The sequence below is a fragment of the Trachurus japonicus genome, chromosome 13, assembly GCF_045865225.1.
Source record: "Trachurus japonicus isolate A0001 chromosome 13, Traja_1.0".
NCBI lineage: Eukaryota > Metazoa > Chordata > Actinopteri > Carangiformes > Carangidae > Trachurus > Trachurus japonicus.
The window spans coordinates 28,968,976-28,994,473 of record NC_140919.1 but is presented as its reverse complement, the minus strand read 5'-3'; the positions used below and the strand labels follow the sequence as shown (position 1 = coordinate 28,994,473).

The window sequence follows — 25,498 nt, the reverse complement described above, 5'->3', positions numbered from 1 at the left end:
ACAGCTTTGATCTGGGTGTGGTCAACATATTAATTTTCTTTTCTTTTTTTTTTTTTACTGTGGTCATTTTATTTCTCAGATGATCCAAGAAGATCTGTATGTTATGATCTATTTGTTATGACAGTTATCTCCCCCATCAATGCAATGATACCACACATTTATGTTAATGTAAGAAAAAATTACATATAGATGAAAATATAAACACTGATAAAAAAAAATAAACAAAATATTTAACATAAGTCTTGAGGTTGAAGACAGATGTCAACCACAAAAGGTAAAACATTTGTGCTTCTATAAATACCATATCATCTTTGACCATCAGGTGGCAGTACTTACCAGTCAAAGATCCTATGGAGCCATACAACAAGTCAAGTTACAGCACTGGCTGTTGACATTTGATCGCTACCCTCATTTTAATGTCAATATTGTCATGGTGGTAATCAGAGATAAAGTGCAGTTCTCACTGTTGAACAGTACATTGTTTTCTGTTTCTTATTACAGGTTAGCTGTTGTTCTAGGGGATTTTTGCCTTGAGTTTCCTCATGTCAAATGTCACCATGTATTTCCACTGATAGATGAATAGCTCATTCTTTATAACTGTACCAGTGAATGGAGGACAATAGACATCCATGGGAAAGACATTTGGGGAAAACCTTAAAAAAACAAACATAAAAAACAAGACCAAAGACTACAATGGCAATTTACTATCTTTATTTCTTCCCTTTGAATCATCCTTCAGACAGAAACAAGATGATTGAAACCATCACCGGTTTGTTTTAGTCTGCCTTCCTTTTGAAAATACACAATCCAACCTCTAAAAAACATTCAGACCAAGGGCAGTGCACCACACGGTCCTGCCCTGTTGGCTTTCCATCCCTTGAAATTCACCCTTCTACTTTTAGACCAGCTTGTCCCATAAGTGCCTCAGTTCTTCGGCCTGGCAGACATTCACCTTCACAGCCACCAGGTAAATGTGGCGGTCGGTTGGCGAGACACTAGTGCCATGCAGGGCTTGTTGACATTGTCAGTCATCATTGCCCCGATCTCAGACAGGCCAGAGAGTGTGTGTGTGAGAGAGAGAGAGAGAGCGAGCTGGTCCTTCTAAAAATCAGTAATTCAGTGTGTTCAGCTCATGGCTTCCTGATGTGGACAAGAGGCAGGCAACACAACTCTGTTAAACAGCAGATGTTTTACACTGCGGCCGTTACCCTCATTTCCTGGGCGGAGAGCTCCTCGCTCTAATAGACGAGTAACAGGAACCTGAAAAAAAGAAGAGTTAGAGGGAGAGAGAGAGCGAGAGAGAGAAAGAGGCAGAGAAAAGTTAGCTGAGCTCAGAGCTCCCACAAATCACTTTGTCACCAGCAAGCTCTGACAAGCACTAGGAAAGAGGGAGCTCACAAGGAGAGAGGCAGGGAGTTATACAAAGGTGTGAATAGGGAGTTGTGTCAGAGGAGGCTCGAGAGGGGAGGTGTGAAGGAGCTGTAGAGGGCATAAACGAGGTGATACCGATGGATGGATAGAGAGGAGAGAGGACCCAGGCGAGACAGCAATCTGATTCCCAACACAGCGTGAGCTTAGAAGGACTGTTACATTTGCTACTGCTGTCGGTACTGCTGCTGTGTCTGGATGGTACACTCATTTAAAGAGAAGGTTTGTCAAACTTTATCTTATGTTACAGGAGGACAGTTTGTCACTGACAGGCACAGAGTTTTGCTGTTTTATGTCATAGCCGTTACACTGTTGTATTATTTTGTTTGAGAGTGAAGACACAGAGACAGCTGCTCTCTCTGTGAAGTAGGCATGAGTCGGAGGCGTTGAAAGCAATTTCTGGTGAACTGCAGCTGTACACAGATCACATGCTATTAGTGCTAAAAAGAGGTAGTCAGAGGAGAGCGATACAAGTCTGTTAAATGTTTTCCGTAGGGAATAATTTTAATGGCTTGGCTATATAGATTTCTAACTGCTGTAGAAAGTTGATGTAAGTGAGAAGTTTAAATAGGTACATTATACTTTCTTTTCCCTCACTGTGGGTAGTTGATCAGCGCTGAGTTCACTCAAAGCCCCTGAGAGTTTTATCTGGGCTGTGAAGGAAGCCAGAGGTCATCTGATCAAACTTCAAAAACAGAGAAATAGGAAGGCCATTTTTACACTTTCAGCACAGGACATATAATTGCTAGTGTGCCTTCTGTAGAGACATTAACAGATGTATTAGACACTAGATATTTACAGAATAGTCCTTAAAGATCTTTGAAGAGCCCTTGTGGGTCAAAGAGGACAGGAAGCCGTGTCCATTGTAAAGCTTTAGTTTCGGATGTAAACAAGTTGCCAACACCACTCATTAATTTACTGTTGAACAACTTGCTTCAGATTATCTTGTCTCAGGGGACATGTAGAGAGAGACTGCCTGCTGACCAGTACGGCACTGAGCTGATAAGTGGAAGTAAACTTGCATACAGTTAGACTGGTTTCATGTCAATATTGCAAGTAGAGGCTGGTAAATATCAATCACAAGTGGGTCTGTGAGTACAGAACCAGCTCTGTGTAGTATTGTTGTTTTACTGTTGGCAGCTTGTTTTGGACTGATGGGTACCGCAGAGGTCTTCTGAGTCTTGGAGACCCTGTCTGTGTGCCGGTTTGGATGAGGATTTGACAGCTCTGCTGTGGAGTCACTTCAGTGTCTGAGACATCATTGTGTTACCTGTGTGGCTGAGTCAGAGGCTTGTTCATCACTCGATGTCTGTCTGCCCACTGTTTGTCTCTCCACCTGCTTCTATGTAAGGAAGTCAGAAAACGTAGGTGGTTTTCACAGCAGTAGTGACAGCAGTGGCACACATAGTCCAGAAGCTTCAGGACTTTCCACATTGCTTTAATTGTTCTGTGGTGTGTTAATACCTTGCGTCAGTCACAACTCTTCCCAGAGTGAATCATTATTTGCTAAGCATCCCTGGCTGGAGTCTTCGTGAAAGACGAAGTGAGGTGAGGATTTGCCGAAAACCAAAGCACAGAAGTGGTTACAGGCAGTCAGTTTGGTACCATGAAGCTGGCACTGCTGACGCTTATGGTTTGGTACCTGGTGGGCAACGTAAGTAGTATGTCTACATGTAAGACAGTGGACTTGGAGATGGTGAAGAAAAAGCGCATTGAGGCGATCAGGAGCCAGATCCTCAGCAAACTGCGTTTGCCAAAAGAGCCTCAGCCTGATCAGACTGGGGACGACGAGGACATCCCTTCCACTCTGTTGTCCCTCTACAACAGCACCAAGGAGATGCTGAAGGAGCAGCAGACTGAGGTCCAGACTGACTTCGTCACAGAACAAGAGGAGGAGGAGTACTTCGCCAAGGTGCTGCACAAGTTCAGCATTTGTGAGTACCGGACTCAGACTTAGAGCAGCAATAAGTCATGCACTGTACACACATGAACACTCATTGTCAAGAACAGAGGCAGCTGCTGATGGCTTTACTACAGCACTAAGAATGTTAAGTGATGGTATGACAGATTTACGCTCCTACATATACAGGCACGTAAGGCACACTGCTCAAGACACACACACACACATCAACAGGGAAATCAATAGGTGTCCTTTTGAATGAGAACTCTGAAACATAATTGTATCAAAAACAAAACATCTGAGATTGTGTTGTTTTAATCCACTTGGTATCACATAATTTTGTTGGCCCATATTGTCCATAAGTTAGCCTTATATTAGTCGCTGATATGCACCAACCTGGCGGCTCCTGCCCAAATTAATCACCATTTGCCCGATGGCTGGTGTCAATTCCAATCTTGTCCATAAATTCCCTCAACATGTGTACCTCTTCTGATCTCCACCCAACATCTTCAGGCAGCTTGAGAGTTCAGAGATCACAGGCGTTACAAGTTAGCAGCACTGTGAGTTGCATCTGGTCTAATGCTCTATGTTGCTTTCGTGGTATCTACGGCATTTTTACAGCTTTATTAGCGCTGTTTGTTTGGCTAGCGTGCAAAAGCTGCTTGTTCAGCCAAATCGTTTTTTGGCTTTAATTATGCAATGACTCTCAAACTATTATGATAAACATATTTTCTGGGTTTTGTTTCTTTACTCCATTGTTCTCTACATGCCCATACTCCTCACCCCATCAGGCAGGCATCCACACTATCCCTCTTTTATCACGCACTTCAAAAGGAGGACTTGAGTGGATGGACCCTGCTCAGGAGACTGCAACAGCACAGGGAGAACAAAAGAACTTTGGGAATGAAGGGCATGATTTTGTTCTGCTTAGATGAAAACCAAAGAACAGGAGGGAAAATAGAAAAATGAGATTAGAGAAGACATGCAATGTACTCCTTCACCCTCACCCTGTTTCCTCCTCTCTTTCATTTTCTGTTTTTCTCTGTCTCTCTCTGTCTGTCTGTCCCACAGGGACTGGAGGGTTCCTGTAACTTGAGCATTGGATTCTCCCTTTGCTAATCATGTCACCTGTTCTCCATGTCTCTTTCTCTTTCGTCCTCATCATTTCCCATTCAATTTTCATGACTCTGCCCTTGATTATCTGTCTCTCTCTCTCTTTCTCTCTCTCTCTCTCTCCTCCCCTCTTGCTTCTCTCTGCTGGGTTTCCTGAGCCTATTATCAGTGTGTTTGCAGCATGTTTGTGACAGGGCAGCTTAGCAGGAAGGAAGACAGACTGATGGCCACTGAGATCTTGAGTGACTCAGGTCCGGTACAAGCGGTGCCCATGGGGAGCATGTGTTTCCTACCTCTGTGGTATGCCAGAGAACACCACTGTCTTAACCCGCGGTGTAGCTCCTTGAAAAAAGGGCCAACCACCACACACTGAGGAAGGTGAATGTCAAGTGGACATGTGGAGGCCTAGCCTACGCTCAAACTGTTTTGCAAACACAGTCATGTAAGGGTGTGTGTTAGATGCTCCATGTTTGAACAAAGTAATTAAAATAGAATCCCATGTCTTTTTTCAATAATTATTAACAATCCTATTGGTCGTTTTAGTTTGCGGTTCTTTTTACTGCATGACTCAGACTTTACTGATTCCCCTCTTTAGCCTACAGGGATGCATATTTGTGTGCAGAGCATTTATAACTTAATAGTTTCAGTCTCCATTATGCTAATTGTGTGGGGCATTAGGCTAAATTCCTTGTGCTGGTTAGCAGTAAAGCCCACACAGATTCACCTCTTGCATTAAACACGGTTTAGCTTGTTTTATAGAGGGAAGTCATTGCTCCTTTGGAAGCTACGCCAGATATCATATTCACATGGTAATGAAACTGCTATATCTCTGGAGAAGAAGAGTAGCATCATGGGTCAGAGACCATGTGTAGAACAGGGTAAGGTGGGGAAAGAAGACATCGACAAGTGGGATGTTGGAAGGTGGAGCTGAGCATATGAAGGAGGCAGGTATTTAGCCTGTTGCTGGAATCTGGTTCCTCCCACTGGTAATTACAGGGCTGTCTCTCTACCTGTCACAACAGCTGTCCCCAGCTTACCTGCAGATAGGCCCTGATTCAACACACAAATCCAACCCACACCCATGTTAGTACACCAAACTAGGGTGCTACCTTTACCCCTGTCTGGAAGAGCGAGACCTTATCTTCTTTTGAAGAGATTTTCACACTTGTTTGTAATTCAGTCACATGAACAGTTCAGAAATCATCTGCCAGAGGCGATACAAGCTGTCTTAATTGGATAGTAGAAATGAGGATAAAGCTTCAGAGTAATCGTGGTGCTACAGCCAATATACTTCTTAGGGGAAGTGACATCATTTCCTGTTTCGTAAACACTTCTCTATAACCCTTCACACATTTATCTGAGTTCACTTAAACTAGCTGGAGACGGTGACTTTCCGTGCTTGGTGTTGCTTGGTACATCACTGCCACTTCACTGTTCTCCACATACTATACACATTTGTGACTCCCTGTGTTTCCATTCATGCTCTTACACCCAAACATTTGACTCTGCTCTGGGTGGGACCACTAAAATGTCATCTCATTTCCCCTTGCACTCGACACCAGCTCTTTTCAGTTTCACTTTGGCTTCAATACAAGGGGTGAAACACTACCTAAGCAACAACACAGATGGTCATAGTGGTAAATGATACACAAGCAGCCATGACATGGATGATCCTGACACAGCCGGGATCCTCTATACAACACAAGTATGTGAGGCAGGGTTGGAGCTGCTGTCAAAGAGTAATTCCTGGACTTGAGAGTGGCTTTGGCAGGCTCAGACACAGTAGACTGTCAGTGGACCCCAGGCTCTGTTGATACACATCTCCAATTTCTTTGCACCCCCACTCATTCTACCCCTTCCTCCTCCACCCCTCACAACTGCAAGTTGTATTCACTTTGCTGTTTTCTTTGCATTTGCCCAGTTACACCCCCCACCTTCTCTCGGTCTCCCTTTCTACAGAGTGTTTCACTCTCGATCATCCACCTTCCTGTGCTTATCTCTGCACGTCTCCGCCTGACTTAATCCTTTGTAATGTAGCGCTGCTAGATTTATGGTGTTAAAGCCTTCAGTAGCTCGGCTCTGCGTTCTGTCGAGCTCTGCGTGGGGAATGTTCCTGCTGTCTTGATATGGGCAGGCTGAGGAATAAAAGTTGCAAATATGGGCAGCAATACTGAAAGAACACAAAACACTCTCTATGGTCAACTTTACAGCAGCTGGAATACATGAATGTTTGGCTGCAGTTAAGATTATTGAGTAACCCTGTGAACATGGCTGTTCCATTTCATTTATGTGTATGCAGTGTAATGCAATATGAAAATCAAGTCTGAAAGATTTTCATATCTTCTCATGTAGTTAACTTTCAAAAAAGTAGTACTTTGTGTAATGAATTACAGTGTAGTGTGTACCAAGTATGCAAACATAAAGGCCTATTACAGAAATAGCTAAAAGAATCTTAACTGGTTTAAAAAACTCGTTGACCCCCGTTTTCATGAACTATTCCCCATTTGTCCCACTTCCATGTTTCATTAGTTAAAAAAGTCCTACTCTCTTTTGCCAAGAGTATGTTTTAGTGTGAAGGGTAAGTTTACAGTATAGACTATAATTGTGGTTTTCCAACGATCAAAAACACACCAGAGCTCCATGATCACAAGCTCCACCGCCCTGCCATGGCCACAAAAAAAAAAAAAAAAAAATCTGTCTCCCTCATATTGTTTTCATGAAATCAGAGAATAGAGGGAGAGGAGAGAAACAGCATAGTCAAGTGAAGTTTGTTTGAGTGTAACATGTAGAGTCCTGATCCAGTGTCTTCATTTTCTGACATAATCTAGCTGGACAGTGGTTTTCTGTTTCTACAGCTTTGAACAAAACAAGAAATTCTGAAAAACGGGACCACAGACCAATATGTTCACACTACAATGAACATTTGAATCACAATTGCTCTGTAAAAGTGGTTCCTCATCTTTTTTCAAGGTCGGTTTGAGAAAAATGGATTGACAGCCAGTGTGGAGTACACAAATGATCAGGAAGTGATATATTAATTAACAAGCAGATCAGCTCATAGAACAAGTATGTTTTGTTTTCCATGTGTCTCTCCTTTATGCTTTTATACAACACGTTTGTCTAAAATAGTTGTTTTTTCTCACACAGTTAACAATGGCACAGGCAATATCAAAAATTCCAAAAACGCCACCATGCTCTTCAACATCTCTGAGATGCGGCAGAAAGTGGGCAATTACCGCCTGCTGACCAGTGCAGAGCTGCGGATGCTCATCAAGAAACCCGCAATAAATGGTGAGCAGAGGGTGGAGCTGTACCAGGGTCTGGGGACCTCGGCCAAGTACCTCGCTTCCCGCTTTGTTGAAAACAAGTTGAAAGACAAGTGGTTGTCCTTTGATGTCACTGAGACCCTGCAGGAATGGATTAAAGGGCCTGGTGAGTAATAATGACTTCTCTTCGTATTTACTTTGACCCATCCCAAATCCAAATGATATTTACCTTCACATCTAAAGGAGCCAGTGTTGTAAGTTGTACATTTCTGTCTCACCAGAGGACGAACAGGGTTTCGAACTGCGTCTGTTCTGTGGATGCAGGAATGACCCAATTGACACCGGCTTCAGTTTTGAAATCTCTGGGTTCCAAAATGGCAGGGGAGATGGAGGGCCGATGGAACTCATGACGCAGCAGCCACCCTACATCCTGACCATGTCCATCCCTCAGAACTTCAGCAGCCACCACACCACACGCAAAAGACGCTCCGTGACAGCGGACGTGTGTACAGCGTAAGAGATCCGACACATACCATATTGTTCTGTTGTATTTTATTTCACTGGTACTTTTAAAGGACAATTCCAGGCGAATTCAACTCAGGGGTGTATTCTCATATCATTTTAGGTCTAAAAGAATGAATCTGAAGATTTTCAGTTTAATCGCTCCTGTTTTGCGGTAGTTGTGTCTGTCCGCGCATCGCCACGGCAGCAATGAATGGGAGTGGATGTAAGTTCCGCTGTTTAGGCTGTTTACAGCCCTCAAAGCCGCAATTTTTTTCCACAGACAGCATCAGATGGCTACTCAAACATGCACCGAGAAGTTTATTTACTTCAAGCAAGCCGACATGTTTGTAAAACTAGATCTAATTCAAAGTCTCCCGGAGTCTCGCGCGAGACCCAGTTGCCGTGCTCGGTGTGTTCAGGTGCAGTGGGAAAAGCTACCGTTTGTGTCATAAACACAGGAATATCAACTCTTTACTTGCTTCAAGTAAAAAAAACTTCTCGGCGCATCTTTGAGTAGCCATCTGACGCTGTCTGTGGAAAAAAATGTACACTTCAAGCAAGTAAAGAGTTGATATTCCTGTGTTTATGACACAAGCGGTAGCTCCTACTGCGCCTGAATACACCAGCACTGCAACTTCGGGCTCGCGCGAGACTCCGGGAGACTTTGAATTAGATCTAGTTTTACAAACATGTCGGCTTGCTTGAAGTAAATAAACTTCTCGGTGCATGTTTGAGTAGCCATCTGATGCTGTCTGTGGGAAAAAATTGCGGCTTTGAGGGCTGGAAACAGCCTAAACAGCGGAACTTACATCCACTCCCATTCATTGCTGCCGTGGCGATGCGGGGACAGACGCAACTACCGCAAAACAGGAGCGATTAAACTGAAAATCTTCAGATTCATTCTTTTAGACCTAAAATGATATGAAAATACACCCCAGAGTTGAATTCGCCTGGAATTGTCCTTTAAAGCTGCACCTGGCAACATAGCAGCTCATTGCCATCCACCATCATTGGCAGTGACAACCAAAATTTGAGTTTATCCCCATGAAATAATTTAAAAAACTACATAACCTTAGTGTGACAAAACATATTGCAATTGGCCTCCCAACACACTAGCACAAACCAAAGCCACAATGCAAAGCAGATGACCAGGCCATCAGGATCTTACTTACTCAAATGGACAGGACAGGGGGATCAGGGGGTTTAAACTCCAACAGCTGCACTGGAGCACCAGGCCTGGACTGACACTTGAATCTTTGATCGGTCACTTTCCTCAGACAAAGAGGTGGCTGGGCTCAAACAAACTTTCATTTAAGTGAATAACTAACTCTCAGTGGCCTTGTGTAGGATGGGAAGACTTCTCCAGTGCAGCTGAAATGAGCACACTGGCGGGTTGTGTGAATTCGTACATAAAAACTGTCCTCAAGGCAAACTGATTTCGAAATTGCACCTCCTACAGCGGCCAGGCTCTTAAATTCTCAATAGCATCTCGTCACATATCACATTTAACAGAAGACGTTCTGCTGTTTTCTCCTATGCAGCCAGACGGAGACCTGCTGTGTGCGGAGCTTGTACATTGACTTCAGGAAAGATCTGGGTTGGAAGTGGATACATAAGCCCACAGGATACCATGCCAACTACTGCATGGGATCCTGCACCTACATCTGGAATGCTGAAAACAAATACTCTCAGGTAAAGTGCAACACCTCAGTGCAGTGTGCAATGATCTACATCTGATTACATGGCTGGATAAGAAGAGTGGTTTTTCAGCTCAGATCAAAAGCCCTCTCGCAAATTGATTTGCTCGGGTTCTCTGCTTACTGAACTGACTGTTTTGATTCACTCTTCAGTAGTTGGAAAACATCAAGTGGTGATGTCTGTGTTGAATGGGAGAGTGAGGGCTTGTTAAGTGCATTTAAACTAGTGCTGAAACATCAATCAGTTAGTCGGTCACAGCTGGAAGACCTTGGGCTCTTGGGATTTGAGATCAGAATTTTTCAGTTTCCTGGAACTTAATAGATGTAACAATTGATTAAACCAGAAAATGATGATGAGCCCCTTAACTTTTAGTTTCATTGCCACGATCAGGTCAAAATGGTCAAAATCACTATGGTTTATGACCAACACTTGCACAACTAATGAAAATTTCCCACCAGCTGCACTACGTAAGTGTTTAGTGACACTTAACCAGTCTGCTGTTAGCTTGCTAACAAAAGGAATTAACATGATAAATATACCAGAGAAATATCGGCACTGACTGAATTTAGCTCAAAGCCTCACAGTGGCCGCTAGTGTGACGTAGGTTGTTCAGTTGAAGTCATACATTAATATCATGTATTTGACAGTTTTACTGAAATACATGCTTATCTTGGATTGTTAGTCTTATTGCAGTGGAATGGCCTTTTAAATATCACTTGGCAAAACTATTCACAGCAACTATTCATCTGTAAGAGAAACTCTGATAAACAGTGTGCATGTTAGTGTTAACAATGTTAATAATCAATTAAATAAGTGAAATGGCTACCGTCCGGATTTTTTATCAAACTGGTGGTCCGCAACTGTGGACCACCAGCATGTGTCATGTTGGTGTTGAAATTCTGAGCTAACGTTTTTGTTTACTTGTATTTCTCTTCATATTAATGGTTTACAGATTTTGGCGCTGTACAAGCATCACAATCCAGGAGCTTCTGCCCAACCCTGCTGTGTCCCAGAGGCACTGGAGCCACTGCCAATCCTCTACTACGTGGGCAGGCAACACAAGGTACCTACACTGCAGCCAAGTAACCTCTACTGTGAGTGAAATGTTTACACAACATTTTACGTGAAGAGAACACTCACAGATGCTTTTTTCTACTTTCAGGTGGAGCAGCTGTCCAATATGATTGTGAAGTCCTGCAAGTGTAGCTAAAGATACAACACGGCACACTGCTCTGCCTCCCCTCAAACATGCACAGAGATGGAAGAAGTCATATTTGAGACCACAGAGAGGAGCATTTGAAAGAGATACAGAGGACGACAATTAATGTGGATGAGGGGAACAAAATATTCAACGTTTTTATGATCTTTGTGGTCAAGCTTTCCCCCAGTGAACTCTGCCATTATCACGTTGGAGGTGCATCCAACCATTGACTTCTTTATATAGACAGATAATAATTTTATGTGTATATAATTTTTCCTTGCCGTATTAAAATCTGTCTTGAAATGAATTAATTTATTTGTTGGATGGACAGATTTCTAAAGAGGTGATACACATGTAAAAGTGTGTCAGTTTGACAATGGAAAAGGACATGAGGACCAAAATGACTTCGATGGAAGAACATGTGTTTTTACAGATGAATGTCTGGGACATTACTGCTTACCACATCATCTTCCTAGAGAGGTCATAGTCAACGGTGCTAAATCCCAGGAATGAAAACAGAGGCTGTGGGGTTTTCCTGGACAATAATGCTGCAGGTGTTTTTGGAGAGAGCTCCACCTATAAGGACAGCAGAAAATCACAGGGACAGTCCGACCTGGGGAAATTCCCTCTGACGTTGAGGCTGGAACTGCCCTCCAGCTGACGAACATATCACAGGAACCGTCCATCAGTTTCACTTGCTTTGTTTGTTTGTTCAACCCACACGATATTTTACAATGCCTGTGTTTGTGTTCATCATAATTGAATGTCAGCTTGTCCTCGAGCTGTTAAAGCCATGAGTAATATTAGTGGTTGTAAAAGCGATGACACCATGTTTTTCTCCGTCTTGGGATTTACAGCCAGCCTTTAGATGGTGAGGGTCAGGGGATGTGGTTGTGGTGTTGGTTTTACACATGTTTGCTGTTCTTTTCTCTCTCTCTCTCTCTCTTTTTTTTACCATAGTGAATTAGGGGCAATCTAGTGCCTTGTATTTCAGGACAAGTGTTTACTTTTATCTGAAGTGTAATGCTTTTTGCACAACAAATTAATTTAGCTTGATTTGTTTAAGCAATGAAACCAAACCCCTTTTTTCAGTTTACCATATTTTATAGTGCACTTACCTTTTGAAATTTGTAACTGTAAATATTTTCAAAATCTGAAATAAACATTGATGTTAAATTATCATGTCAGAGTGGAAGATTTTGTGAGCAATATAAAACCGCAAGCTATGTTTCCACTTGTCGGAGGACTGTGTTGTGTAAGTATGTGTGTGTGTATTGCACTTGTCAGTTCATGCATAACGTGTGTTGTTGTCATTTGACGAAATGAGCACGCACATAAAATTGTGAATAATACCCGGAAACTGATTTGCAGTGCATTATGATTAGCCTAGGTAAAAAACCTTTGCTCATAATGTAACTTTAATATGTGTAAAATTGAGAAATGAGCATGAGACATGGAAACTGAGAGTCGGCTGTTGTTCAGCCTACACTGGCCTTTGCTGCAGAGTGGGGCCCCCACCTGCATGCACACACCTCCTGTTGCACTTTTTCAGTATAAGGTCATTTCTACTGAGATGTCTCTCATTACCTCTCCCAGCATGCACAGAACACACATGATGCTACATTTTTACAAAAGCAGGTTGTGCCGTTAGCACTGACTGTCCAGCGTCACAGGAGAGACCTACCAGTGGAAAAGCGTGGTGCATGCCAGGTGTGTGTGGTCTATTTCTGGGCAACCACCGGATGCCTGTTTACACTGGACGACTGTAGACTGACTGAAGACGAGCAGCAAACCCTGCTGGGCTTCACAGATCCTGCTGAGCCAACACCAGAAATCCCAGGCGTGCGGCCCTGTCGTGGTACTGCCTTCACCTGGAGGGATGCACACCATGTTTTTTTTTTACTATCTGTGTGCACCTCATCCACCCCCACTCTGCCAGCCACACCCCTCTCCTTCAGTACTCAGGGGATTACTGGCAGCCCATGAGGCTGAATTGGGAATGAGGAGAGCAGGTCCAGACCCGTTGGTAAGTCCCAGACTTAAGGGCAGTGACTACATGGAAAATTAAACACACATACTGTACACATGCACATGAAAACACTGAACCCACTGACACACAGCCATGGCTCGCACATCAACGTCAAATGCCTTACATAAGCTTTGTGCTTGAGAGTAAGGGGATGCTTGTGCTGCTAACAAGGTGACAGTGATCTGTGCTGTCTTGTTCCAGAGCTGGTCATGTTACCCAGGGTTGCTTTGGAAAGTGCAGGAATTTTTCTCCTGCAAGCCAACACAGAGAATGCTTGTTTGAGAAGTGCTCATCAAAGGCACATAAACAAAGTAAAATGAAACATGATCAGCATAATTAAATCCCCCTTTGTCTCACCTCTCGAAATGATTCAGACAGATCTCATGCCAGGTATTCATTTTTAATGGTGCTCAAGCACAATATGTCCTGTGTTGTCTTGGCAGTGCAAATATAATTGGAATGTTAAAAGGTTTTTTCTCTCCTAGAAAACACAACCATTACTGAAAATAAACAAGCAAAACATGAGATTCGTTGGAGGAGACAAGATCATTAAAATGTCTTTCTAAAATGCCAGCACTTCCACCTGTTTTACTTTCCCTGTAATGACCAAAGAAAGGGTATGAATGTCAAGAGGCCCATAAATCTATCATGGTGTTAATGGAACAGTCCCAGAGGGAAGTCAAACTCAAGTAGGCTTGTCCTTCTAACCAATGTTCATTTCTCAGCAGCTGCTTCCTCTCGAGCCCTCGGGCTTTTTACGGGACTGAAACAAACTGCTGACACCTCCTGCCACCGACCGGAGCACATCCGAGAAACGCTCCATCCAAAGAGAAAAACAAAACAAAACAAAACAGGGGGGCACTTGAATTCATATGAATGTTATGCAAGAGAAAGCTTGAAGATGGAGGCCTGCGGCATTTCCAGGTCAAGCAGGTGTTCTTTACCACTAACGCAACCCACGTGCCGCATTTATACGACTGCATGAGTAACCAGAAAATTGCTCTGCTGTTGCACTTTATCAGAGCAAGTAAGTCATTCAATTTTAACATAATTGGCCCTTTAATTGCACCCATGTGCTGCGCTTCACCGTCTTTAATCTGCAAAAATGAAAGGCCCCGTATTTTCATGTACATTTTTCTCTTTGTGCCACTTGTACAAGTTCACGGCGAAAACTGATGGATTTGCTCGATGTAAGCTGATTTGCCACGACGCCGGTCTAGAAATGTTATTTTGGGTCCTGTCTTATTACAACATCTATGACATTTGCAATTATACATCCACTGATCTTTTGCCACAACTGGTCATTAAAAGTGGGGCAGTGAAGCGGCCTGGTGTAATTCTTGTGGACTCAGACGGAGCTGACTATGACCTTAATAACACACCCTGGTGTCCTGCTGCTGCTCAGCTCTGTTTCACAAACACACAGCTGCTCAAAGCCATTGTTGCTCCAGGTGCCGAATCTGTGTGAACATGCACACACAAATACACACACATCAACAAACATGCCTTCCTACTCCTATAACAGTGTTTTGATTTTATTGTTTTCTGTCTTAATTTAAATGTTGATGAAAGGCTGTCATTTCACCTTACATTAAGACTGTTTTTCATTATTTCAATTAGAGAATTTTCTTTAATCACATCATTATCTTACATTATTACAATATGCGTTCACTAACTCTACATTTTTCTTACTGGTAGGACAAGTGCTGAAAATTCACAATCAAACTTAATTCATTTTCTCACCAAGAGCTCCTTCTCTCCCACCTGAGATATTATGCTAACCTGATAACATACCCAATAACATACAAAATAGCTCCTTATCTGTTATTGTACTTAATTTATAGGTTTACCTTATATTATCTCATTCCATCTGAATTTGTTTCAGTGGGAGCCATAAGCATATTGAAAAGTAAAATCGACTGTGGTCTTTTGCTATTCTTTCACTCTGACATTTTGTGGGCCGGGGAGTAGCTAGTAAAAACGTCCACACTGTCAAGGTCAGAGAAAATCAGTACAGCATCTGCAGATGAGCTGAAATGATTTCAGGAAGGCAGCGCTGCTGAATACACAAAGAGTTGGTGGTGAGTTGACAGGTTCCCCTCTCTCCACCTGTCCTGTCTTTACTGCCATCTCTCTCCCTTCACACCTGCATGTCAAGCCAAGATGGTTATCGCAGTCTGACTCAGCCTCTTTTCTCTCGTTTCCTCTCTCATCTTTTTGTTAACCCCCTGTCAGCTCTTTGAAGACTCCCCTGGTCGTTTTGAGGTATCACCTGAACTAAACAACGTGGCATGTGATAGGGGAAGAAAATTGATGTGCCTGAGCGAGTGAATGAATGAGGGAGAGGTAGAAGAAAAGACCACACACTGTTCTGTTTGTTAGGCATTCAGATAAAAATGTTTTGGCATAAATTACTCTGAAATAAAAATCAACTTGGGGAAAAACAAGAAATTTACAAGTGCGAATCTTTCTTTTCCTGCTCACCAGATGTGCTCTATTGCCATACACATAACCAGTAGCTAACATCATAGAGTAATACACAGAGGATCAAAGACAGAGGGGAAACTCAAACCCTCTTCAAAGAGAGGACTACAAAGGGAAAGTATGATAAACCATGTGAGAGAGACTGAGTGTGGCTATAAAGCACGCTGCGCCCTGACTCATTTGCTGGACCTCAGTAAGTAAGAAATGTTTTCTAAAAAAGGAAAGGTACCAATTACATCTCTGGACTGGCTCCTTCTCACGGTACCGCCCCTCCATTTCCTTCCTTCTTAGACTCTCTCTCTCTCCCTCTCTCTCTCTCTGGATGCAGAGGGACAAATCAGCCACTATAAACAGCCACTATCTCCCTGGGTAATAAACAGAGGGATAGAGCTTACTCTGGGGTCCGTTAAGACAACAACCTCCATAGGACCTATTCACCCAGAGGAGAGTCAACCCCCAAAATAGCCATTTAATCCCATGGGAACAAACCCCAGTGGGTGATGCTCATGGTGGGAGGGGAGCATTGGTAGGGGTTGAGAGGTTAGCCCTATACAGACCCTCACTGGTCTGTATTACATTAACATCTGTAACTCAATGATACTTTTTGTAGACTCTGGATATCTTTGTAGGGTTTTATGTCCATATAAAACCTAAATGTCTATCTACTGTTATCAACAGTAAAAGAATAAATGTGCAGAATTTGCTTTTGCTTTGGTATCTTGGGTAGAGAGTCATTCTTCAAGTCTTACTGTAAAGCAGAAGTAAGTGATCCGGTCGTTTTGGCTAACTTCCTGTCAGCCGATGGAGTTAGCAGTCCCAGCCCTCGTCCCTACGTCACCACATTCACGCGCATCCCTTGGCTGCACACACAGAGAGGACCGCCCCTTTATGCCGTTCTCTCTCCTCATTGGATAAAGGTTGTAGGATACAAGGAAAGTTTTCTCCTCGGCTTACAGCAGAGCAGAGTGACTGACAGACCTGTGTTTCAGACCAAACACTCTATATAAGTGATTGCTGTCGGAAGATATAACTATTTAAGACTTATATTAACACAAACATTCCGCTTACTTCCGCTTTAAAGCCTATTTATGAACGTTTAACATTCACTATCCTGCTGGCTCTACTATGTGTTGTACTTCACCAGTTGATGGGAATAATATCCCAATATTTAGCTACATGTTTGCTGCTGTGGCTCAGCAGGCAGAGTGGGTTCGATCCTGGCCTCTCCATGTCGAAGTGTCCAATGTAGGAAAGTCATCAATTCAATCGCATTTTACCCAGAATATAATGGGATACACAGTGAACTATACTGTACACTGTATAGTGCACTATGCAGCTGGCAAATTATTTTGGACAAGGCTGCAGAGTTACAGGAGCCTCTGGGAGAGGGGGCGGGGCTTCAGCCCTGTAAACTCCTTACTGAGTTTAGCTGAACTGAACTGAATCTTAAGTTCAATCACACTCTATCACTCATCCCACAGCCACACACACACACACACACACACACACACACACACACACGCAAACATAGTAAAAAAAAACAGGGGCAGGGGTGCTGACTCAAATTAAGAGAGGTGTGACTAAAGTCACAAATCACACACACACATCGGTGTTAAACTGACACAGTGGACAGAAAGAAATATCATCTTCCTATTCCCAAAACTACACACACGCACACACACAGCCTGTCACATGTATCACATGGTAACCCGACTCTTCTTCGTGGATGAATGGGAGGTTAGGGAGGTGTTAAGTTTTCGAGGGTAGCTAGGTACTGGGCCTGTTTCAGATTAGTCAGCCATGATCTGTGGCCTCTTGTGTCACTGGGGCTCTCAGCTGTATTGATGGCTGTACAAGGGTTATGACAGCAGAGAGAAACACTCGGCAGCCAGCTCCTTCATTGCCTCCACTGAAGAGGGACATTAGGTCAGCGTGCCCCCACCCCTCCTCCCTCTCCCCACTGACTCCGAATTCCCCAATGAACAACACATTCCTCCTCCCCAGTCCCTCTGTTTATGACACGCCATCCTTTGAAGCAGCATGGTGAGTGTTGTGTATGTGTGTGTGCAGGATTGCACAAATGTGTATGTGAGCATTGGCCTTGAGCAACTGAGCGTGGTGAATACATAAACACTTCAGCATGACACTGTCAAAGTTGGTGTGTGTGTGTGTGTGTGTGTGTGTTGTGAGCATTCTGGAGATCGGACGCACCTGAACAGGTATGATAAGGCCATACATCTGTGTGACAGCTGTTTTTCACATCCCTGCACCAAACGTGGAATCTAGGCCAATCGAATTACGCAGAGACAGGCAGAGAGCATGAGAGCGATGGGTGGAGGAGAAAGCTATGAGTCATCACCAAACTTGGGATGCGCTCATTTTAAAAGGCAGAGATCGAGAGGGGCTAGACTTGGTGTTGAGACAAAGAAAAACAAACAAGTTGCTTTTTCTAATTAAAGCAGCCCTGAAGGAGAGGGTGGGGGTGTTAGGGAGCTGGGGGGTTGGTGGAGGTCAAAGCCAGCTGAGTCATTCCTTTACACCCATTTCCTGTGATTGGGGCACTTTGGGAGTGGGCAGCACTGTGAAATTATGTGTTTGGTTTATGCAATGCTTCCTCATTTCTCCTCCCATTCAGTGCACTCTCACACGCTATCACATTATACATGTACACCCACGATTGAAACACACTCTTGCATAAATGTTCAGTTTATATATGCACACACATGATCATGCATATACATGAGCTCATACCTATAATGACACCTATATGTTTGAAGGGGAGGGAGAATATGAACTTTGAGTGGATTTTCAAACTGTGCTGTCTCTCTACACCCTGGCACTTCATCCATTAAGTTATTTTATATTATGTTGTACATTGTTGAGGCAAGGCAAGGCAATTTTATTTGTATAGCCCCCATTTTCACAAACAGTATGTCTCAAAGGGCTTTACACAGCGTCATAACAACATCCTCTGCCCTTAGATCCTCACATCGACTGAGGAAAAACTGTTGTATACAGACAAGAAAACAATTTATAACACAGATAGAGGTATACACTTCACATAGATCATTCTATATCAAGAATATACTTCATATACTGTATATATGATCTAAACGAAACTAAAGTTTGAGGATTTTAAACAGTAAAACAATATATATATAGTGGGTAATACTATCTCTGTCTTAACCAGCTATACATTAAAATGATGTTTCTTCATTAATGCAACAGTAAAATGTTAACCCATTAATAAAATCGTACTTAAAGCATCTAAACACTTTTTTCCAGCACTGCTTGTAATCCTGATGTCTCTGCTTCTCTTCCTGCACCCCCTGCCTTCTCTGTTTTAAGGCGCCAAATAAATAAATTAGACTTGGCAAACACGCTCACGCATACACACACTTATAAATGGTAGCATATGCTCAACATGGACAAAAAAGGAAAGTGGCGGGCAGGTATAACAGAAATCAGACTTCAGAACTGGGCAGTAAGTCAAGGCAGTCTATCTCTGCATCTGTAGCACAGTCCATGCCACTGACACTGCTGAATCACAAAGGCTGAAGTCCATTTGAGTGGAACTGCAGACAGCTCCACGCACAATGGCTTTCCCTGGTGGCATCTGAGCAATCCCATGTCAATGTTTTGTGACCACAGCGATGATAAGGAAAAGTCTACCACCTTCCACTGAGCTCCAGTGAGAGCTTGGAGTTTAGTATATCTGTTTTTTTGGTTCACACCACCTGATGAACACGTGTGACTTTGCTGCAGAGTGTGGTCCTTATTTTCTTCTCCTAAGATATACCCTCTGGTCTCTGCACTGCAAAGAGGTGCAAAGAGGCTGGCTGCTCCACAGAGCACCTAGATCTGACGCTGCCTCTTCTGCCTGGCCACCCAAGTGTACAGGATGTGAACTAATACTTTACAGTAAGGAATTTTTACTCCCTAGAGATAAAAAAAAAAAAAACTCGGAGATGAGTCTGGAAGGCACCCAAAGGTCTGTCAGTAGTTAATGCTAACTGACAGGAAAGTCCAACAGTAAGAGCAACAGGATGAGGAAACTCTCCCCCACAACATCCTGGATGGCCTGCCTATGTGTGACTGGATATTTTCAGACTCCGCACAGGGTATCTGAGTCTGTGTTTGTGCTCCACAGCTGGTACTGACATGGCAAAGTTTTAGTGTCTCATTAGAAACGTTAAGAAGCATCTGCGTTCCAGCTTGTGCGAATCCATCTACTACGCAGCGGTTGGGAAAGCAGTGTTGTAACAGTGACAGATATTTACAGTTTGTCTTGAACAAAGACATGACGGTCTGTCTGCTGCTTTGCTTGTTTGTTATTGTTGTCTTGCTACATCAGATCTCAGCCATCCCAGCTACTCGAGATAAATCGGTGCCGCTGGAAGAAGCCGGGCCAGTTTTCTCAACAAGCTTTCCCTCTTTTCAGCCTTATGTCTGACTTCCCTTTCAAGTCTTATAGTCATCCCATGGTCAGAGTGTGTGCACCCAGACATCCTGAGTCACTCATGATGTGGGTTCCTCTCTGTGGGAAATCTTGACCATGTGTCGCTGGTGCTCGGTCGCTCGTTGCTCATAAACAGTAGGAGTGTAGACTGTGTAAAATAAACCAGCCGCCAAAACATGTCGTCGCTACCGTTAACTAGTGTGACAACAACAACAACCACACATCCAGATGAAAGGGCTTCAGCAACTTACACAGCTGCTCTGTTTGTGCACCACAGTCACTTTGATAGATAGTCTCAGCGTTCGTTCGTTCTTTCTTTCTTTCTTCCTCTTCTTGGCTGCTGCCGTGCACACTGGCTCCAATGTCGAACCTATCTGTCACAATGGTGTCACCGGATGAGAAAACTAATGCTGCACTGTGTGATTCCAAGTGTCCTCCCCAGCCTGAAATTAGCACTGAAAAGTAGCTGAAAAATAAATAAATACTATGAATCACATGTAGCGTTAGAAGGAAGTGTTTGTCACTCTAGGTGGTTCAGTAGGATGGTTGATGTCATAGGGTGATGTAGGACACTGTCTAGGGTGGTCACTGTCTATAAATATACCCGGGGTGCTCCTCTCTCCTCCCTCCTGCTCACACATAACATGAAACAACCTTTTCACCTCGAAAATGTACAGACACTTCTGTGTCTATTTGACATCCTCCATCGTCTGCTCTGCTCTATCTATTCACATTCTTCCCTGCGAGTTTCTGTCTTTCTCTCTGAGGCACACAGACATGGGTCTATTTGCTTGAATTTCTCATTTCCTGTTTGGGGTGTGTATCCGATCCCTTGTTCTCGTGCCCAGCAAACATCAAACACTAGCGCTGCTCAAAATGAAATGAGAAATGGAGACAGACAGGAGGATGCACAGAGAAACATACAACTGAGGGAATGAATGATGGGAAGAGAAGACACGAATGGCTGGGGTAAAGGTGTGTGTGTGGGGACAGTCGGGCTGAACTTGTGAGGACAGTGGAAGGGAAAATCCTGACTGATGACACAGTGAAAACCAGAGGAAAACAAAGTAGGAAATACAAAGTGGTTAATTATAATAATGTCCACCGATATAGCCAAATAAGGCCACACTCATGCCAAACACTGAGTTCATACTGCAAAATGTTTTTTCCTCCTAATCTTATTCAAGTTAGTTATCTGGACTTTTTCGCACTTCCCATAGCAATTTGTTTTTATTTATTCTAATTATCTGTTTAGTCGGTCATTTTCTAAATTCCCTTTAACAAGGCTGTGGTGCCAGTCCATCAGGAGGGGGCTGCTTGGTATGTGCCATAAAAAAATCACAACAACTCATAGTCTGCCTCACATTTCCAACATCAACAATTGACTCCACTCATGCTGTGCGCGGGCTCGTACTCAGGTATGGAGCCGTCGTTTCAGTGGCTAATGTGACTATTCTTATTGTATTAGTTCATGAGTCAAAACTTCCTATTTGATTGGAAAATCCTCTAAAAATAAGTAATTATGCCAGTGCACACTCACAGTCTGGTCTACTAGCAAATGTGGCAAGAAGGAATGCTGCTTTTGGTTATTGAAGTGACTGTGCTAAAATTAAAAGCAAGATAAATAATGATGGGAGTCATTTGAGACAGGTAATTAAAAAGTACAAATTTGCTCCATTGTTAATAGCCAAAAGGTTTTTATGAGTGGAATAAACAATCAAGTTTGTCTTTATAAAAACAAGCATCACTTTTTCCTAGTTTTACAGGAGAAACAACAGGTCAACAGAAACAGGCCCTCTGCAACAGCCACTGTTTTATCAAGAAATAGATAAGTACCAGCAAAACGTGTATTTTTTTGTCATTACAGGCCCTGTTATTCAGAATCTACTCTAGTACAGTGGTTCTCAACTGGTGGGTCGGGACCCAAAAGTGGGCCGCGGACCCGTTCTGGATGGGTCGCGGACAGCTGGTCAAAAAAGTAAATATTTAATGCACATCTGATGTTGGACATGTCTTTTATTTTGAAAAATAACTAATATTGAAAGGCACGCATCACGAGAACACATGCAGTTGTAATGGTCTAATGTGGCCTGAATGCAGTGAATCTTGTTTTGTTTTGTGGGTCTTTATTTTGTGCAATTTGATATTTATTCACTTTATGCTCTGAATGCAGAGATGCATTAAAAGTCAAATATATCGTTTTGTTGGTCTCCATTTTGTGCAGTTTGATATTTTTTTATTCACATCTGTACATGAAGTTGTCATGGTCCTCCTAAGTTTCATTCATGTGCTCTGAAATGCACTTTTCTCAATAAAGAGCAAAATTAGTTTTTCAAGGCTTTAAAAAAAAATCTTGGTTTGAATTCTATAAAAGTGGGTCCCGACTTAATGACCATGGGAAAATGTGGGTCCCAGAGTGAGACTAGTTGAGAACCCCTGCTCTAGTAGACAGTGGCAGCGTGCACAAATATTCCAGCAGTGTGTCGGGTTTTTATCTTAGAACAAACAGAGCGTTGGCACTCACTGATAAATAGTCTTCCTCTCTACTTATGGGCAAGGTTATTTAGGGTTGTACTGAATAACTTCATAGTTGTTTAAAATGTGTAAATTAGAAAATTGGGGGGAAAATTTTAAAAGCTAATAAAAAATTATATTTTGTATATCTGGAGTCTTATATATCACATGTGTTCACCAGGACTTTCACTTTTCAGGGAAAGCACTGAAGGTAAAAGCCTTGCTATAAACTTGAAGCAGCCCTACGAGAAATGTAAACAGACGCTCAGCAAAACATAAACACAATTGCTTTCTATACCCTCCTCCAGTCCCCACCCCTTACCACCCTGGTTACAAGTCCAAGAAACACAAGAGGAAACAGAGGGAGTTTTAATATGGAAAGGTAAATCCAGCAGCAGACTTTTTAAGCAGGTATGCATCACATTTCTTTTTCCATTTACATGAAATTTCCGACTTCTCATTCCCCTGTAGCGCAAATAACTTAAGTGAACATGTGATGTGTCATTACAGGATGTTGATTTACACACTGGCAGATGGCTATACTGATCAACAGGAGGTTCCACTGGGATGCAGAGGAGAGGCGTTGTAATGCTTCCATATAATGTGAGCAATCCTTTCGATTTGTAGGCTACATGACTCAAAGACAATCAGAAACAAAATGCCAGCTTACACTGGAACCAGATCTAAACTGAGAATGAACGAGATAATGGGAAATAAGAGAAAGGAGGAAGGGTGGAGCTCGAGAGGATGAGTTTTTTTCTTAATTTATCTTTAATTTTGCTTGAAGTCCTTTGCCCTGCCCACTAGAAAAACATGTGGTTCAAATAAGTGCGACCCCCCACAGACCCCCTGAAGTCAAACTCTCATTAGTGAATTATTTGGAAAGAGCAGCGGAGGGGAGGGGAAACGAGAATCTGTTGCAATTTCGGCGTCCACAAAACACTAGCATGACAGTTAAAGGGGTGGAGGAAAAGACTGAAAGGGGATGTTCAAGTCACTATGCAATGGTCTTACATGCTACAGGATGATAAATAGTAAGAGGGCCTGGATCAGGCCTATGTAACATATACTCCACTCACGCTGAGGCCTCATCATTCATTGGCTCGCGGCCCTGGAATGTCACTCACATTCTCCCTGACCTTCATCTGTCTCTTTCTCTGGTTGCTCGTATATCTCTGCGCTCCTCCATTTGTGTTTGTTTTAACTTTCTCAGGACCCCTTCGGAGCCCACGCTCATGCATCGTACACCCAAGAGGACAGCAATTTCCCTCCTCCGTCCTCCTAGCCAGCCAGATTTTCTCTGCCTCTCTCCCTCCTACACTGTCTCTCCCACTCACTGTCTGCGTTTACTCTCATGTGGGGCTGAGGCTGTAACGTCAGCGCGTTCTCAGTCAATCTCATAGTTTTTTTTTTTCATTTTTCCCCCTCCCACCAGCACTACTAAAATCATCAGGAGGAAGACGTGTTACGGTGCAGACAAAGAGGCGAGTCATAGGTAATCTTGCTAAGAGAAAGTGAACTCACACTCTGGGGTTAGTAAGTGCTCGACAGGGGTCATGGTGAGTCACCCGGCTGGTTGGCCTCTTACTCTTCACCGCGGGATGTCGTTTGTGAGTCAGGGCAGCAGACTGGACTGGGCTGTATCCTCTATGTCACATGCTTCCCTTGAGCGTCTCTTATTCTGTTGAACTTCTAACCCTAATCATCTAAAACCCAAACAGACCGAACCACAAACCAGTTTCTCAAAGGGTTGACTTTTCCTTTCTGGTACACAAGACACAAGGTCACTCTCCTGACTGCCCTTTTTGACCACAGACAGAGCAGAGACTCTGGTACAGGAAAGGTGTTTCAGCTTGGATGTTTTCGCTTAAGGTTTGCGTGATGTTTTTGCAAACCAGTTATGTGATGCCGGGGTGCGTCAGATGCCATGTGTGAGTGAGTAAAGTTGTGGAGATGTGCACCTGTGCCACATTTGTCCCCTCACTGCTGTAGCTGTGGTTTTCCGGGGGCCGACGCTGCTTTTCTCAGATGGCAGGAAACTTGCCTGGAGGCATCTGGAGAAGGACCAATAAGAATCTGTAGGTTTCTGTCAGACAAGCCAACATTTTAATTTTATGGAAATTTATTTCTGCTGAGTGAGAGAGGCAGAGACTTGAGGACAGGCTCCTTCTAAAAAAATGTAATCATAATTCCATACAAGCCACAACTCTGGCCTCCTGGGTGGTTTATCTAATCTTCAACTAATGACTGATTTGTTACTCATTACGCATGATCTGCATATTTTTGGTTATCTTAACATGAGCACAGATCCCTCTATCAACAGCCTCATTGTTGCTTACAAATCCAAATGGATATGCTGCCCGGTCTCTTTACTGGTTCAGTGAAGGTCTACACTGACCCCTGCTGGTTGATTGAGAGAATTCAAATGAGGATTAGGCCTACTGCTTTACTTTTAGTTTTCAGATGGCATTGTCAGTGTCTCTCTCATACATAATACTGGCTGGATGAGACACAACATAATTATTGGATAAAATATAGCCACTGTCAAAATGGAAAACCTCTACAGCAGTTTCATATAGAGACAATACACAGGGAGATGTAGCCTAATTTAAACTGATGGTGTTATTAGCCTACTGTAGGCTACTTTTGCAAAAATGTTCACTCAGTGAGAAACACTCGGCTGTCTTCGTTTTTTGTCGTCGTATTAAAGTGAATGTGTATTTTACAAAGCTAAAGTCTATTTTTTAAAACAATAAAACTCACCGTTGCAATGGATTATACCAGCAGAAGGATAAAAAAGGATAAAAAATACCTTTGTGTCTATCATATATTGGGGGTTTCCTCCACCAGGCACATACCGTTTTTTTTTTAATCCGGTAAAATTAAATCATCACAGTTTGCG

General features: G+C 43.0%; 1 protein-coding gene across 1 annotated transcript; it reads left to right on the top strand.

The window, feature by feature from the left end:
• The first annotated feature begins 1,278 nt into the window (after window positions 1–1,278).
• On the top strand, window positions 1,279–12,290 carry tgfb1a (transforming growth factor, beta 1a). The gene is made up of 6 exons (XM_085795788.1): window positions 1,279–3,362; window positions 7,589–7,873; window positions 7,989–8,220; window positions 9,753–9,903; window positions 10,862–10,972; window positions 11,072–12,290. Exons 1-6 carry the CDS (start codon window positions 3,035–3,037, stop codon window positions 11,117–11,119), a joined length of 1,155 nt encoding a protein of 384 aa, XP_085651914.1. The 5' UTR covers window positions 1,279–3,034; the 3' UTR covers window positions 11,120–12,290.
• Window positions 12,291–25,498: the final 13,208 nt, after the last annotated feature.